We start from the raw sequence: 17393 nt of genomic DNA, 5'->3' as shown, positions 1-17393 counted from the left end.
GGCCTCGGCTAATGGACCAACCCATAACGTTCACGGAAGAAGACGCCAAGACGGTGCGTTTTCCTCATCACGACCCGCTGGTCATAGAGACCCCCATCGCAAATAAAGTGGTGGCTAGGGTCCTGATTGACAATGGAAGTTCCGTGAACTTGCTCTTCAAAGAAGCCTTCACCGCGATAGGGTTGGCCGACCGACCGGACCTCTCTCCTAGTGGATCGCGGCTCACGGGGTTTAACGGGACAACGCTAATCCCGATGGGAAAAGTCAGCTCCCGGTTACCCCGTGCCCGGATACCCCCAAAGCACATTCAAGTATTGCACCTTCGTGGTGGTAGATCGTCCAACGGCCTACAACGCAATCTTAGGCCGACCGCCCTCGTCGACTTTGGTGCAATAACTTCAATCCGACACCTATGCCTAAAATTCCCTACCCAGAAGCCGAGTCGGAACGGTGAGGGGAAATCAAGGAGAGGCCGTGCAATGTTACAATGTTGCCACCCACTTGCCAAGCACTCATGGTCCGGGCCCCCGAGATAGAGAAGGCCGAAGAAGACGAGCCGGATCCTCGCATAGGATCCGAAAGGGTCGTAGAACCAATGGAGGACGTCGAAGAAATACCAGTGTGCGACGACGACTCCACCAAAGTACTCCGGATAGGGAGAAGCCTAGATCCGGAGGAAAAAGATAAAATAATAAAAACACTGAAGGGCGCCATCGACATTTTTGCATGGCGCCAAGAAGACATGATCGGCATCAGCCCTCATGTCATCACCCATGTACTCAATGTCAACCCAGACATGCCCCCGTACAAAGAAAAGAGACGCCCGCTCGACTCGGTGAAAGCCGAGGCCTTAGAGAAAGAGGTGGATAAACTTTTGTCCAATAGCATGATCCGCGACGTATACTATCCGAATGGCCGGCCAATCCGGTCCCGGTGCCCAAGCCAAACGGGACTTGGCGGGTTTGTATAGATTTCACGGATCTAAACAAAGCCCGCCCAAAGGACCGCTTTCCGCCGCCCAGATCGACCGGATGGTGGACGCCACGTCCGGATTTAAGCCGCTTGTCTTTCATGGATGCCTATGCCGGGTACAACCAAATAAAAATGCATACGGCGGACTGTGAGTGCACTAGCTTCGGGACCGATAAGGGGGTATACCGTTACCTAGTCACCTAGTCATGCCTTTCGGACTGAAAAACGCCGGAGCAACCTATCAAAGAATGGTTAACCGGATGTTTAAAAGCCTCCTGGGACGAAACATGGAAGTATATGTAGACGACATGCTCGTCAAATCCAAAGCATGCAACAGCCATGCAAGCGACTTAGAGGACTGTTTCGAAGTCGTCCGGAGATACGGCATGAAACTCACTCCAAAAATAATGCACCTTCGGGGTCAAGTCGGGAAAATTCCTGGGCTTCATAGTCAGCCAAAGGGGGATCGAGGCGAACCCGGAGAAAATCCGAGCTCTCCCGGACATGCCATCCCCCAAGAAACATAAGGACGTGCAAAGTTTGACGAAAGGTAGCCGCACTGAGCCGCTTTATCTCACGGTCCACGGACAAGTGCATACCCTTCTTCAACATACTGAAGAAATGCCAAAAGTTCGAATGGACAGATGAATGCGAGGAGGCATTCAAAAGGTTAAAAGACCACATGGCCAAACCTCCTATCTTATCAAAACCCGTCCTTGGAGAAGACTTGTTCCTTTACTTGGCCGTCTCCGAGCATGCGGTCGATCGTCGCACCGGTCCCAGGAGGAAGAAAAAATTCAGCACCCCGTGTACTACGTTAGTAAACGCATGGTAGGTGCCGAGACAAGGTACCCGGTTATTGAAAAATTAGTATTCTGCCTCCTGATGGCATCAAGGAAGTTGAGACCATACTTCCAAGCCCTTCCGATCAGAATTTTGACCAATCATCCACTCCGGCAAGTTCTCCGTGTTCGAAGCATCCGAAGACTCCTCAAGTGGGCAATGGAGCCGAGTCGGTTCGACTTACATTATGTGCCCGGATTTCCATAAAAGGCCAAGCCTTGGCGGACTTCATCACCGAATGTAATGAAGCCGAGGCAATGCCCAATACACCGGAGCCACCCATCCCCACTTGGAGAGTATTTGTGGATGGAGCTTCTAATGAGAATGGTTCAGGAGCCGGAGTGGCTATGATATCACCTACTGGGTTGCGGCTCCAGGCAGCACTCCGGTTCAACTTCACAGCTTCGAACAATGAAGCAGAATATGAGGCCCTGATAGCAGGGCTAAAATTGGCCAAAGCTGTAGGAGCCAAGAGGGTGGAAGTCTACAGCGATTCTCAGCTGGTCGTAAACCAAGTTTCCGGAGAATACCAAACTCGCGGCGAAAGGATGGCCGCGTACGTAACAATAGTCCGAGAACTGCTCCACGAGTTCACGGACTATAAAATAGAAAGAATCCCCCGAGAAAAGAACGCTCACGCAGACTGTCTGGCTAAGTTAGCCTCAGACAGCGAAATCGAAGAGCTGGGGGTAGTACCAGTGGAACGCTTGGCAGAGCCAAGCATCAAAATAAAAGAGACCACACAAACGGTTGGGCAAGAACCCAGCTGGATGGTCCCCATCATAAAGTACATAACCACAGGTGAGTTGCCCCAAGAGAGGGCACTGTCCCGAAAGATTCGCATCGAGCTCATCGTTATGTAATGATGGATCAAATTCTCTACCGGAGAGGACTCAGCATGCCTTATTTAAGGTGTGTATCGGACCCTGAAGCTAGACAAATCATGCTGGAGGTCCATGAAGGGTTCTGTGGAGACCATACGGGAGGACCCAGCCTCTCAAAGAAAATATTGAGGCAGGGATACTTCTGGCCAACAATGAAAAAAGATTGTATAGACTATGTCCAAAAGTGTGACTCGTGCCAAAGGTACGCGAACATACCGAGAGCTCCTCCAAATGAGATCACTTTGATGACCAGCCCCTGGCCCTTCGCGGTCTGGGGAATAGATCTCATCGGGTCTCTACCTACGGGAAAAGGAGGGGTAAAGTATGCAATAGTAGCAGTGGACTACTTCACCAAGTGGACGTAGGCCGAGCCTATGAAGACAATAACTGCTAAGAAGGCGTTGGACTTTGTTATCAAAAACATAGTGTGTCGATACGGCTTGCCTCACAAGATAGTCTCAGACAATGGAAAGCAATTTGATTGCGAGGAATTTACTGACTTTTGCAACCAACACGGAGTGGTAAAAAGCTTCTCCGCGGTAGCCCGGCCTCAAACAAACGGCCAGGCGGAAGCGATCGATAAAATCCTAAAGGTCACCTTGAAAAAGAAGCCGCCGTCCGTAAAAATAACCGGCCCGAAGAATTGCCAAGGGTATTGTGGGCCTACCGGACGACCCCCAACCACAACCGGTCACTCGCCGTTCTCAATGGCGTACGGTTGTGAAGCAATGGTCCCGTAGAAACATTATTCCCGTCCCACGGGAGGACGACTTATGATCCGCCACCAATCGTGCCCCGCTCCAAGAAGCTGCGGATCAAGTCGAAGAACTCCGGATGAGTCCCAAATACGGATGGCCGCTTATCAAAAGAAGGTGACCAAGTATTTTAACTCCAAGGTTAAAAATAGAAAATTCGCTATTGGGGATATGGTCCTAAGAAGGGTTTTCCCAGCCACCCAAGAACCCGGAGTGGGGGTACTTGGACCAAATTGGGAAGGACCATATGAAATCGAGGACGAAATCGGTTCTGGCACTTACAAACTGAAAAGAATGGACGGAACTACTGTCCCAAGAGCCTGGAATGCCGATCACCTCAGAAAATATTACCAATAGCGAATTAAACTTAGATTTTGTTCAAAGGGTTTGTACCGTCCAAATGTATGCCTCCTCTATATTAAATAAACCGAGTGCCTTAAAAACAAAGTTTCTATGCCACTCAGGGGGGTACTAGGGTATACCGCACGGACAAACAAAAACAAACTAAGTAAAATATCCTGACCCAAAGGGCAGGTCAATCTAAAAAAAAAAATATCCTGACCCAAAGGGCAGGTCAATCTATCTAAGTAAAATATCCTGACCCAAAGGGCAGGTCAAAAAATATGCGCAAAAAATAAAGAGCGTAAGTATAAAAACCCTGAGCCAAAGGACAGGTTGAAATATATAAGTGTGACAAATAAAGATCGCATATATAAAAATATCCTAGCCCAAAGGGCAGGTCATACACATATAAATGGCCCGGGGACAGGCCTTAAGATATAATTGTCTCCCCTTCAAATAAAAGCTGCCGCCTATGTGTAAATTGTTCTAAGGCAGCAGCAAATATGTACAAACAAAAAAAAAAAAAGTTATAAGAAGAACGGGTAGAATCTGGGTCAATAATACGGCAGCTCAGTCAGCCCGCGGTGGAAGACGAGGTCCAATCCGTGCCTCAAGCTCAGCGTCAAGCCTCTTCTTCTTTTCCCGAAATTTGGCAATCATGTCCTCGGGTTTGGGATAAAAAGTGAGCTTGATACTCTGATCGTTAGTGGCCCAAGCCATGTAGACACCATCATCAAAGCGCTTCGGGCACCGGGCGCAGGAGACAGGAGAAAGGAGCTCGGCCCTCTTGGCCTTCCTGGTAGACTGATCTTTGTAGTCCCGAAGCTCCTTCAACTCCGCAGCTAGAGCGGCCTTGGATTCGATATCCGACTGGTGAGTCTCCTCTAGAGACCTCACCTTGGCGGCCATTTCATCCAAAGCCTCCCTGGCCTCCCGAACATCTCGCCTGGCCTTCTCGGCAGCCTCGGTTTGAGCCCTTAGTTCCTCCTGATGATGGGCCTCCATCCTGCCTCTCCGCTGGGCCTCGGCCTGGATCATGGCCTCCGCCTGAGCCTCCCTCCGGGTGGCCTCCTCTTCCTTGGCCTTAGCCTTCTCTTCCTTGGCCTTGGCCGCTGCCTCCTGGCGCTCGGCCGCCTCCTGGTAGATCTGCCTCTCCGCTGTGAGGTCTTGGAGGACCTTCCTGACGTCGTTCATGTCCCCAAAGTCGGACAGAGCGAAGCCATGGTTTATGATGTTCCTGGAGAGGCGACCAGCCTCAGCAGCAAGCTGAACCATAACGAGGTATAAGGAAAAATTTCTCAAAGGAAGAAAACAAAATACAAACAACAAAAAGGAAACGCAAAAAATTGCAAAGTACTTACTACTGTGAGGGAATGGCTGAGGTCCTGGACCTGGAAGATAGAGTTCAAGGAGGCACAAGTGGCAAACCGCTTGGGCGCGCAGCGTGTAAGCTGAGAAGCGAACTCACCGGTCATTTCCGCGGCAAAGGGAGCCAAAGTGGGCCCTAGGAGGGGACGGAACCAGTCCGTTAAAGGGTCCAGGTTGAGGTTCCACGGATCATGATAGTCCGGATGGTTGATGCTCGCCTCAACCTCGGCTCGCGTAATCCTCCTAATGGCCTCCACCTCGGCATACCCCCGGGAGTACTCGTCCATAGCGTAGTTGTGTTTGGCTATGCGAAGCTCTGCCTCACCTCATCCCCGGAATCGGGGTAAGATCAATGTGAGGAGGAGCAGGATTTTCCTCCATCGGGGAAACCCCGCCGTCTAGGCCATGAGCAGGAGTGTCGGCCCTCCGAGGCCTCTTCGGCTCGTCCTGGGCAATCATCTTGCCCTTACGCTTGCGAATCAAAGCCACTTCAGGCTCCTCCTCGTCCTCCTCTGCTACCACTGGAAGGGCTCGAGGCTCTCCAGTACCCTCGGCGGCTTCCTCCGAGAAGTCCCACCCTTTCCCTTGGCCTTCTCCCGGAAGCACCTCCTCGTCGTCCACTAAGTCAATGGTTTCGGGGAGCGCGGAAGGAACCTTCAAGGAAGGAGCCGGGGAGAGGGGGTGAAAGCCGAGGAGCCACGGGAGTATGAACCCCGCAAGCCGTTCCAGGATGGCATCCATGGAGGTACCTGTTCCAATAAAATAAGCAAGTGTTAGAAGTTCGTGAGAACCGCTTATAAAAGGTGCGACAAATAAACTACTCCTACCCGAACTTCCTAATTCGGCCCTAGCAAAGTCCCGAACTTTAATGCCGGGCATCATCTCCAAGATAACCGTCCGAGGGCCGAAACCACCGGACGCTATGTAAGCCGACGGACCTAAGGGAATAGGTTCGGAGGGCCGAGAGCCCATCCGGGACCGACCTAGGTAATCTCCTAAGTTCGTAAAATAAAATTCCTTCAAATGATCCCCCCACCGGTCGACGGCATCTTAAACCTACGGAGACGCTCGTCAAACCCTATGGGCCTATGACCGGTATATTCATCAACGGAAGGAACATAGCGAATTATCAAGGGAGACTTACCACCGCACCGGAAGTGCTAGCACGGAGCACCCGAGTTTGGTTCGGGGCCGAAGGCCGAGGCCGGAAGTCTCGGTTCTCGAAGAACCTTCAAGACGAAGGGGCCTCCCGGCCAAGGACCCCCAATCTCTTCGAAGTATCTTGTCAAAAAATTTAGCTTCGGACTTCCCGCCAATGGCTTGGCTCCTTCGCACCACCGGACTCCCCACGCGAAGCCCTCTCCCGTAGGCCTGGGCCTTAGAATACGCCTTCTCCCTGGGCCTTCCGTAGAGATAATCTTGGTACTTCTTCTCCTGCCGTAGCAATGAGCTCATCCCGAAGGCCTTCTCCGCAACCGGCGCCCTCACATTGGGGCAGATGACCTTTGAGAGGTTGGAGTCATCCACGGATTGATGAGAAAGGATAAGTTTAGCCTTCCTGCAATTCTCCGTGGTGACCAGGCCCCCGACATCAAGATCGGCATGATCGTAGGAGGCGAAGGCTTGGGCCCTTCGAAGGAAAGCCCGAGTGGGGAGCGTCCGCCGGTAAGGTGGGATCCGCACCCACTCCGTGAGAAGCTCCGGTGGTCCACGGCCCCGAACCCGACGAGAAGAAAAATCGGTGGCGGTACTCCTTAACATGAGTCTCGCCTATTATATGGAACCATCCCCTCGTTAGCGGTGGTGGATCCGAACCCATAAAAACCATCCTTAAGTTTGTCCCCTTTCTTGGGGACGGATACAAGTTCATAAAAATATAAAATTTCCGCCGGCCGGGAGACCCCCGGCGCGGGCGTGTAAAAATAAATAAGCCCGAGAGCAAAGCGGTAAGCTTCGAGGAATAAGTTGGTATGGCGCAAGGCCGACAAATACAAGAAAATTCACAAAGTAATCTTGGAGCGGGAGCATGGCACCGGCCATCAAATGGGTCTGACTCCAAGCCCCGAAGCCGTCATAGTTGTGATTAGGCGTCTCCGAGTCACGAGGAGGCCGGTGGAAGGTCCCTGAGGTAGAGGGTTTGATCCCAGCCACATTAATAATGTTCTCCAGCTGGTGAGGGCAAGTCAGGGTCGATCGAAGCTCGGCCGCTTCCCCGGCCGGTTGCGCGGGACTTGTACCCCTCCCGGGCAACGGGTCCCGCAGAAACCTCCTCCAGGGGTGGCTATGTTTTTCCCTTTCTTCTTCGAAGATTTCGAGCCGTGCGTACATTTTATGTTCTGGAAAAACAAAAAGAAAAAAACCCAGCAGTTAGGCCCCATACCAAACCCTAAATCAGGAAAAAGGGAGTGGGGGTCCCCTAACCGCTGGAAAGAGGCCCCCTCCGGACACGTGTCACCTGGGAAACTCTGGAGAGAATCCCTGAACAAGTGTCGGGTGCAGTAAAATCGCAGAAAAGTGGTTTTGCAAAAAGGAAAAGAAAAGAGAAAAGCCTTCCTATGCCCTAAGCAATTGTTAAACGAAGAACCCATGGCCTTCTTCAAACAAAGTTGTATGCCTACAACAGAGGCATGACAATGGCGACTCTACAACTAACACAGTAAACATAAAGCAGAGCTCGAAGACTTTAAACACTCACACACCCAAAAGCCTCTAAGTGCGAACCCAGAAAACAAACGAAGTAAATGTAAGCATGTTATTATCTAAAGATGCAAGAAACTTACAGTCGATTGTTGAACTGGGGGTACCGAGTGTGGTTGAGTGAGAGTTGAGAAGCACTGGCAAAATCGAACACTGGAAAATTAAAAGAAGTGTTTAAGTGTTAAAGCAGAAATGGCAAGGAATGGAAAGTAGCCGAAATGAAGGAAAGGTGGTGGCTTTTATAGGCAAAAGTGCATGAGGAACAGGCGTCTTCACCTACCAATCGCACGGTGGGGGAAACGCACGATTCGAATTCCCAAAAGATCAACGGACCAGATCAATCTACCATTAAGACGGTGGAAACGTTTGAGTATCCGTCTGACACCATCAATGCGCCGCATCAATCATGGGGCGTGAAACGAATCGACCTCTGCAAAAGTGAATCGCCGCATTTAATGCCATTATTAGACACACCTCCACGCGCCCCCAAGTCGTATCAGAAGACCGAGGAGGCGGCTGGAAACATTCCTGCAAAAAGGCATATTGCTGCATTAAATGACATCATTTAATTTGCCCCCACGCGCTCGAGGCTCGAGCTAGGGAAACGAGGGGTCAACCGGAGACACTTGAACAAGCCTTGGTTTATTTTTACTAAGTAAACAAGGCTTGGGGGTAAATGTTGCTCCAAAATTCGCCCAAAATACGTGGACCAGTCAAGAGGGGACACGTGGATCAGATAACTTGGAAAGATTTGCTAAGTCTTTTTATGCCACCAGGAAGCGCTATTAGCATGGGTCCCGGAGGAGACACCCGGAGTACAAGTTACTCCTGGAAGCTAGTATAGCGTGAAGGCCCTCCGGGATGTGTCAGGTCTCTCCCGAGAAATCAAGTCGCATTTAATGCTGCATGGGAGGAAGCGTGTTGGGACTGTAACACGCAATAAAGTCTGACGGCACAACCCCCGAACAGCAGCGCTACAGTAATGATCATTTAAGTCTAGCGACGGCTACTCTGCGAAGAGTCACGTCAATCATAAGACAAAAAGGACATTCTCTATAAAAACCCTACAGCACCTAGGGATTTGACCATGCATCACCCATGGTATATTCATCGGAAATGCCCAACTTTATGGATACTTACAGACACATGTGTAAGAACAATTCTAGGGATTACCCCACCAAAACACTATAAATACCCCCTCAAAGCTCATTTAATGGGGTCGGAGAATCTTGGTTTGCAACAGAGCAAGAAGAGAAAAAACTCACCAAGAACATTCTCTGTATTTAAGAGAAAAACATTCTCTCAAGTGTAGAATCTGTATTAAATATATCCATTAATAGCAGTGGCTCGTGGACTAAGGCTCATTAACGCCCCAACCACGTAAAAAGTCTTCATCTCACTTTCTTACAGCTCCTATTATAATTATATTTTAATAGTTGCCGAAAATCTCGGTCAACAATCTACTTTTCACAATTAATTGTCAGCATAAACTCCTTATGTGTATACTTTTTTATACGTGTGACACGTTTATATTGGTACACCTAATATTATAATTTAAAAAATATAAAAACATTTCAAATTTTAGAATATATTTTTTTATTTTTTAAATATTTTATTTTTTATTTTTATAATTTCATTTAATTTAAAAATAAATTTTAAATAATAATATTCGATGTAGCAATATAAATGTGTTACGTGTACAAGAGTAAACACATACACAATCTATGATGGCAGTTAACCTGATGACACCTTAAGGGCCAGTTTGGCACAGCTATGCTGTGGGAAAAAACAGTTGTAGCTGTGCTGTGAGAAAAAGCAGGTGCAACAGAAGTGTGAAAAAAAACTGAGTTGAGTGTTTGGTAAATTATAAATTTTAAAGTATTGTGAGTTTGTTAAGATGTATTATATTGATAATGATAATGTTATAATCTATTTTATTAGGGTAAATAGCAGCATAAGTACCCAAAGTTTTATGTTTGTGAGCGGCATAAACTCAATGCTTATTTTTAGTGGCATAAGTACCCAATGTTTGTAGAAATGTAATTTTTTTCCAATTTTGTCAGTAGAGACTCTGTTTTGAATTTATTAAAAGAACATTTAGGAGTAACTGATACTATATATTTCTATCTAGACCCGATGATCAAAAATTTAGGCTTTATATGTGCCCTGTTTAAGACAATATCAGAGTCTGTACTGACAAAATTAAAGAAAAATTATAGTTTTGCAAACATTGGGTACTTATGCCGCTAAAAATAAACATTGGGTTTATGCCGCTTACAAACATAAAACTTTGGGTACTTATGCCACTATTTACCCATTTTATTATAATCACAAATATGTAAAAATTTATTTTATATAATGTTATATTTTCTATATATTTTTATTTTTTTTTCAAATATAAATTTATATGCATTTGATAAAAATAATTAGTAGTATTTTTATTATGTTTCATTAAATCTAAAAAAGATTAGAAACTCAAGTATATAAGAAAATTTTAAGTTGATGTTATTTATTAATATTAAATAAAATATAAATTATTTTTTTGAAAAAAAAATAAGAGATTTAATAATTATTTATTTTATTATAATTAATTTATTTTGAATATATTTTTTAATATATAATAAATAAGTAAATATGATTTTAGTACAAAAAAATTATTATAGTCTCTTAATCAAAACAGCTTTTTCTAAAAGTTGTGTTGGAGCAGCTTTAGCTTTTAGTTGTAGCTTCTCCAAAAATTCTTCAAAAAATAGTTTTTTGACTGTTTACCAAACATATTTTAATCACAACTTTTTCAAAAAGTAGCTTTTAACTTTTCCAAAAATTGTGTCAAACGGGCCCTAAATTTGCTATTGGTTCAGTAATTAATTTAGAGAGTTTTACCATCAAAATTTGAGCTTTAAGGATTAAATACAAGTAAAACAATAGTTGAAAGAGTTTAGCCGTCAAAAATTCTAACTTTTATAATAGATATGTAATATCAGTATAAATATATTATTATTTGGTATTATTGTATGTTATATAATATTTTATTGTTGTACTAAATGGGATATATATTATTGTTATTTGCTAAGTATAATTATGTTTTGGTATTTAGAGATTTTGATAGTTAGATTAAATATTAGTTAATATTAATTGTATTAGGGAATAATTTATTAGGGCTCGTTTGGAACGTCGTATTAGGTCGTATTATTGTATTGTATTATATTGAATTGTATTTTATGTAATATTTTTATGTAAAACTATATGTGGTATTAACTTTTATGGACACCTAAATATATAATATTTTAGTATAAATTAAAGTTTAACATAGTATTATATAAAAATATGATATATAATCCAATTCAATATAATACAATACAATACAATACGACCTAATACGGCGTTCCAAACGAGCCCTTAGTGAATAATTGTATAATTTGATAATAAGATTGTTATATATAATAGGAATATAGATATATATATGTATAGCTAATGTATAGGATTTATAATATATATGTATTTATAAATAGTTAACATTATGATAACTGATGATATATATTAAGAGGCTAAACGTGAGAGTGTGTGATAGGTGTGGTTAGTGATTTTTTAAGTTATATTTTAAGAGGCAAATAAGGAAATAGTATAGTTGAATTTAAAATTTAAATCCTTAGATTTTATCTAATAAGTTGGTTATATTAATTTTAGGATCGTAATGAATACAAATTTCACTCATAGCCAAAAATTATAAATCTCTATCGAGGTTTGATGTATAAATCTCTATGAACTTTTTTATTTATAAAAATAATAAACAATTTTTCGGTTGTTTTATATTTTATTTATAGTTGTATGAGCATGTTATTTTGGTTGTTTTATTATAGTTTAATTTATAATTGATTTATAGTCTCTCTTTATTTTTTAGCTATTTGTTTATACCTTTTGCTGAGAAAAATATATTTTTATAATTTTAAAATTTTACAAATGTATTTTTTAAATAAAAAAATTTAGGTCGTAAAATTATAAATAAAATATATAAAAAATATATATTTTTAAAAATTCTCCATATAATAATACAATAGTATTTTTTTGAGTAAAAAAATCATAAAATTTATTAATTAATAAATTCGTTCAAAACAATAGAAAGCACTTCAGAGGAACAATCTTCCAACTGAAGCTCCCTGTAGAGAAACAAGAGTCTCTTACCAAACAAAGAGTCAACTTATTTGCAGATCGTTTTACAAAACACAATCAACTAAAGATAAAACCAAAAGTAAATTTCTAACATCTTGAACCAGAAGACCAAACTATGAGGACATAAAAACATTGCTTTGAACAACTTGTACACACACCAAGCTATTAGTTTCCAACACGACATTGTCTCAGGAATGAGTTGCAATCCAACTCAAAGCTTCTTTGATGCCTATGATCTCAACAATTTCGGATTGGACATGTACAACCAATCTTTCCCTTCTTGAAAGCTTCTAACATAGTACCAAGATGATCTCGAGCTAACCCCAAACCGCCTCTAGCTTGTTCAAATAAGTATATAATATAATATATTTTTATGAATTTATATAGGGAAATTTGATTTTTTATGCTTACATTTGGTTAAAAAAAAATTTCCTAAACAAATAATAATTAATATTTGTAGGATATGACAACTTTTATGATATCCCTAAAATACCCTCCATTTACATCATCCCCATTTACACCATCAGACCACCCATCGGACCATATCTGCTACCAATTTTTTTTTTATGTTTTTATACATAAAAAAAAAAATAGCACCATGGTGACCATCGGACCACCATCGGACTAGATCTGCTACCAATTTTTTTTTTTTTTTATGTTTTTGTACATACAAAAGTAGCATCACGTGACCATCGGACCCCATCGGACTACCAATTTTTTTTTTATGTTTTTGCACTAAAATAAAGTATGGGAAATTTGAGAGGGGTATTTTTGGGTTTTAGATAAAGTTGTCATATATTTTCAATGGTAATATGTATTAGTTTAGGGATAAAATATTAGGTATATGTAAGTATAGAAAATCAAATTTCCCTTTATATATTAAATTAGATCATATATACAAGCCCTTAAAAAATAATAAAATAAACAATGCAAAACATATAGTTTTAAATAAAGTACTATAATTAGGGTGCATTCCGTTCAATTAATGATTTAATTTGTTACTTATTACTAATAACAAAGAGATTTTATTAATAAGAAGACATTTAACTATATAATGTACTGATCAATACATATCGTTAATAAACAAAATATTTAAACCCTACTCCACATAATTATAACAAGTTAACAAAATTAATTAACATAATTAATACTATACATAAATTGAATATTTCAAAGATAAATATAGTATGTATTATGGCAATTAGTTTGCACCTAATTAATAACTTAATATCCATAACAACTCTATAAATACACAAACATATATATATAAACCCTAATTAATAATAAGACAAAGAAATTAAAAAAAAAATATGAGAAAACTCCATTTAACACTGTTTGTGTTTTTTTTATTCTTCATAGAAGTGAGAGGGGATTGGTCATTTCGTCCAAAAACACATGTATCGATAACTAACAATTTAAGACCAGATCTAACTGATTTGGCTGTTCATTGTAGGTCAAAGAACGATGATCTGGGAATCCATATCATCCCTTTTAATATGACATACGAGATAGTATTTTATCCGAGTTTTTTTGGTAATACTCTTTATTTTTGTGGTATGAGATGGCGCGGTAGTAAGGATCATTTTTTCAACATATATGAAAGCGAAAGAGATGAACAAAATTGTGACAAGTGCAAGCACTATGATTGGAAAATAAACCACATCGCGCCTTGTATGTATGATGAATTAACCAAGGATTTTGATATTTGTTATCCATGGAAGCAAAAATTAGGTAGGAAGAAGAAGAAGAAATTAGAAGGAGAATTATTGGTATATTAACTAAAATGGTTATTAATTATTAATTATTCTTGATGATGATAATTATCAAGAATGATATCACTAAAACTTTCTTAACAATAGAAACAATGTAGCCAGATATGATGATATCATTTTAATTTGTGTATTTTTAATCATCAAAAATTTTGTATAATAATATTAATCAATACCACCCCCATTAATTTCTTCTTCTTATTCTCTCTGATTTTTCGTTCTCATATAATTATTTATAATATTTATATATATCTTCTATAAATATATATTCTATATATGGTTTTTGGTAAATGTATTGTTGGAACTTTTTGAAAATGATCAATTGTTAAAAAAGTTATTAAAAAATGTATTAGGTCTAAGATAGAAATTTTGTATATAATATAAAATATAATAATAATAGAAAATAATTAGGTATTTAGTTATTATAATAATTTGATAGTATAATACTATCAACTAAGTCTTCCTCCTTATTAGGTCTCTAATCAAAAGCATGTAATTTTATTTATTTGATTATCAGAAGTATACAATTGTATGATGAGAATATGTATTTATAGCGTTAGGAAGAGAACTTAACTACATAACCCTAGTTGGAGTAGAAATGCTCATCAAAAGTCCACTTTCAATTAAATTTTATACACAGAGATATGTTAACTAACTATTGATCACCAACATGACATAACAAAAAACCTATCCAATCAATCTAAATTTTAATAAAATTAATAAAAATTAATGTGAGCCCAAATAAAAAGTCTAACATTCTCTTTCACTTGGCTACATTAATTTCAATTAATACATATACATTATAGTTTTGGTTGAAAACCACTCATGAGTTGAACAAGGAAAATAATATTTGTGGTCACTTTAAAAATGAGATAGTTCTTTGATAGTTACTTAATATACCAGTCCAATTTAACATTTGATATTAAACTATGACAATCATATTGTTTTTAAATCAACAAAAGACATTCATAATCACAAATATTAAAATACTAAATTGGCATGATCAATAAATCCAATAGTGTGGTAAGAAATTATTTTCAACATATGATCAATTTAAAATAACATACTTTCTTTATCAATTTCAACTCCATTGATACCGCCATACTTAATAAATAAGTCAATAAAATTAACCATATAATTAACATTATTAATTAATTTTGAAATAAAATCTCATTTACCTTAATTACATCTTACCAAATTTTAATATGGTTAAAAAGATGAGTCAAACTAAAATAATTTATTGTCTCGTGCTTAGTTTTCAATATTAAAGTGTTTGACCTATTTTAAAATTTACAAAATTTTCCAATTATATATAACACGTGCCCCATAATTAGAAGTTATACGTACATTATTATAGGACTTACTTCTTTACAAAGGATTTAAAGCCCACGTGACCATAATATATACATAAATTAATTTATTTTAAGTACCTAGAATTCTATTTTGTTTTTATTATAGTTAATTACATCATCTTTTTCTATCCAAAACTATTATTAACTATAGGCCAAAAGGGAAAATGAAAAAAAAAAAAAAAAAAAAAAAGGTGATATTTCGTATATGGACAGATTCTTCAATTTAGAAGCTGATGTAATTAGTTACAGTCTTGTATATATATTTAATTAAATGACAAAAAATAAAAAATAAATAACTTAAAGCTTTAGCAATAAAATAGATCAAACATGAATTTTATAGGTTAGAGTCGAAATTATTAAGTGCGAGTCGAAAATAGGTTGACATCATGACTTTACACGAAATATAATATACGTTACATTTTACGAGTTAGGGTCGGGATTAATTAATATATACTTCAAGTTTGATGGATCTAACTTTATTAGGTGGCAAGATAAGGTGAGGTTTCTCTTAACTACACTAAGATAGCTTATAATATTCTTGAGTCTACTTTGGAGTCTTACTCACTCCAACCGAGAAAGATACTCCTGAGATGGTAGAGAAGAGAAAGAAGAGAAAAGAGAACAATCTCCTATGTAGAGGTCATATTCTCAATACCTTGTTTGTTGAGAATCATGGGGTTCCATCTCAAAACCAATTGGCAATAAGTGGAGTAGCTCATGTTCTTATATATGACTCAATTCTCTACTATCTATTTTATGTAGGACAATGTCCACAATATTCCCCCTCAAGATGATAGTTATTTTTTGCTTATCAATCTTAAACTGTATCAAAGTGGACATGGTCACTATAAGTGCAGAATGAATAGGATCACTTGCCTGCAAGGGGCAAGTGATATGGCTCTGATACCATATTGAGAATCATAGGGTTCCATCTCAAAACTAATTGGCAATGAGTGGAGTAGCTCATGTTCTTATATATGACTCAATTCTCTACCATTTATTCTATATGGAACAATGTCCACAATATTGTCCGATAGGTTAAATGATATCTACATTGATACCAAATTCGCGAAGGAGATTTGGGATGCTTAATTTGGAAGCAAAATACAAGACGAGGGGGAAAGTACAAGAAATTTTTTAATTTCTTATTATTTTGAATTTTATTTTAGTGATTTTATAAAAATCTTCTTCTTCAAATCCATAAGTTACAAATCATTGTGAACAAGTTAAAGATTCTTAGCTTTTTAAAGCATTTCAAGTTGGTGTAATTGTGGCAAAGTTACCATTAACTTAGAAGGGCTTTAGGAAGAGATCCAAAAATATATCCAAATTGAAGAGGAATCCAGATTGAAAGATAAGGAAAATGTGAAAGAATAAACAAGCATCACAAAAGCAACAACAATAATAAAAGTAGTGAAAAATATTTAGGTAAAAAAAAACATTCAATTTGAAGACTATTAATTACTCTTTGTGTGTGAAAAGTCTAGACACTACCCAAGAAATTGTAGCTAGGCATCGTAAGAAATCTAATAAAAAAATGAAATTAATGTCATAGAAGATGAGGAATTGATTTTGACATAGTATTTATATGATGTTTTTTTTGTGATATGAACATGTGATGTAATGACATGTTTAAATAAAATAAAATTTATTTTAATTTATTTCAGGTACGTAGAATTCTGTTTTGTTTTTATTATAGTTACATCATCTTCTTCTATCCAAAACTACTACTATATAGCCCAAGGGAAATTGAAAAAATAATAGGTGATATTCATAAGAGTAATTTGCGGCAAAAATACCTAAGTTTTATCCCGAGTAGCTGATAAATACCTAAGTCATATTTTTGGCGGTAAAAATACCTTCCGTCACACTTCTGGAACTTCCGTAGGTACCTCTCCGTTTTCTTCTAGGTAAGTGTCCACATGTCATCCTTTTATTAGTCCACATCATTAATTTTTATTTTTCATTTTAAAATTTATTAAAACTGATTTAAAAATCATTTAAAAATAAAAATATATATTTAAAATGTTTAAAAAAATAAAAATAAAACTTATTTTTTAAATTAGAAAAATTACAAAATTAAAATACACATAAAACTTAAGTATTTTTATTAAATTAATTTTTTTTAAAAAACTAACCTCTAAATCAGAGAGGAAATAGATTGAATATAGGATTGGTTTTAAAAAAAAAAAAAAGAATACGATTGAGAGATTGAGAGGAGAGAGAGATCGAGAAAAGAGA

The 17393-nt window shown here is 38.8% G+C and overlaps 1 protein-coding gene across 1 annotated transcript; it reads right to left on the bottom strand.

The window, feature by feature from the left end:
* Positions 1–3903: 3903 nt before the first annotated feature.
* Positions 3904–5392, bottom strand: LOC133030895 (stress response protein nst1-like). The gene is made up of 2 exons (XM_061103877.1): positions 5158–5392; positions 3904–5062 (listed from the first exon to the last, which is right to left on the bottom strand). Exons 1-2 carry the CDS (start codon positions 5269–5271, stop codon positions 4367–4369), a joined length of 810 nt encoding a protein of 269 aa, XP_060959860.1. The 5' UTR covers positions 5272–5392; the 3' UTR covers positions 3904–4366.
* Positions 5393–17393: the final 12001 nt, after the last annotated feature.

Source organism: Cannabis sativa, chromosome 9 (assembly GCF_029168945.1).
Source record: "Cannabis sativa cultivar Pink pepper isolate KNU-18-1 chromosome 9, ASM2916894v1, whole genome shotgun sequence".
NCBI classification, from domain to species: Eukaryota; Viridiplantae; Streptophyta; class Magnoliopsida; order Rosales; family Cannabaceae; genus Cannabis; species Cannabis sativa.
This window is presented reverse-complemented; position numbering and strand designations above follow the sequence as displayed.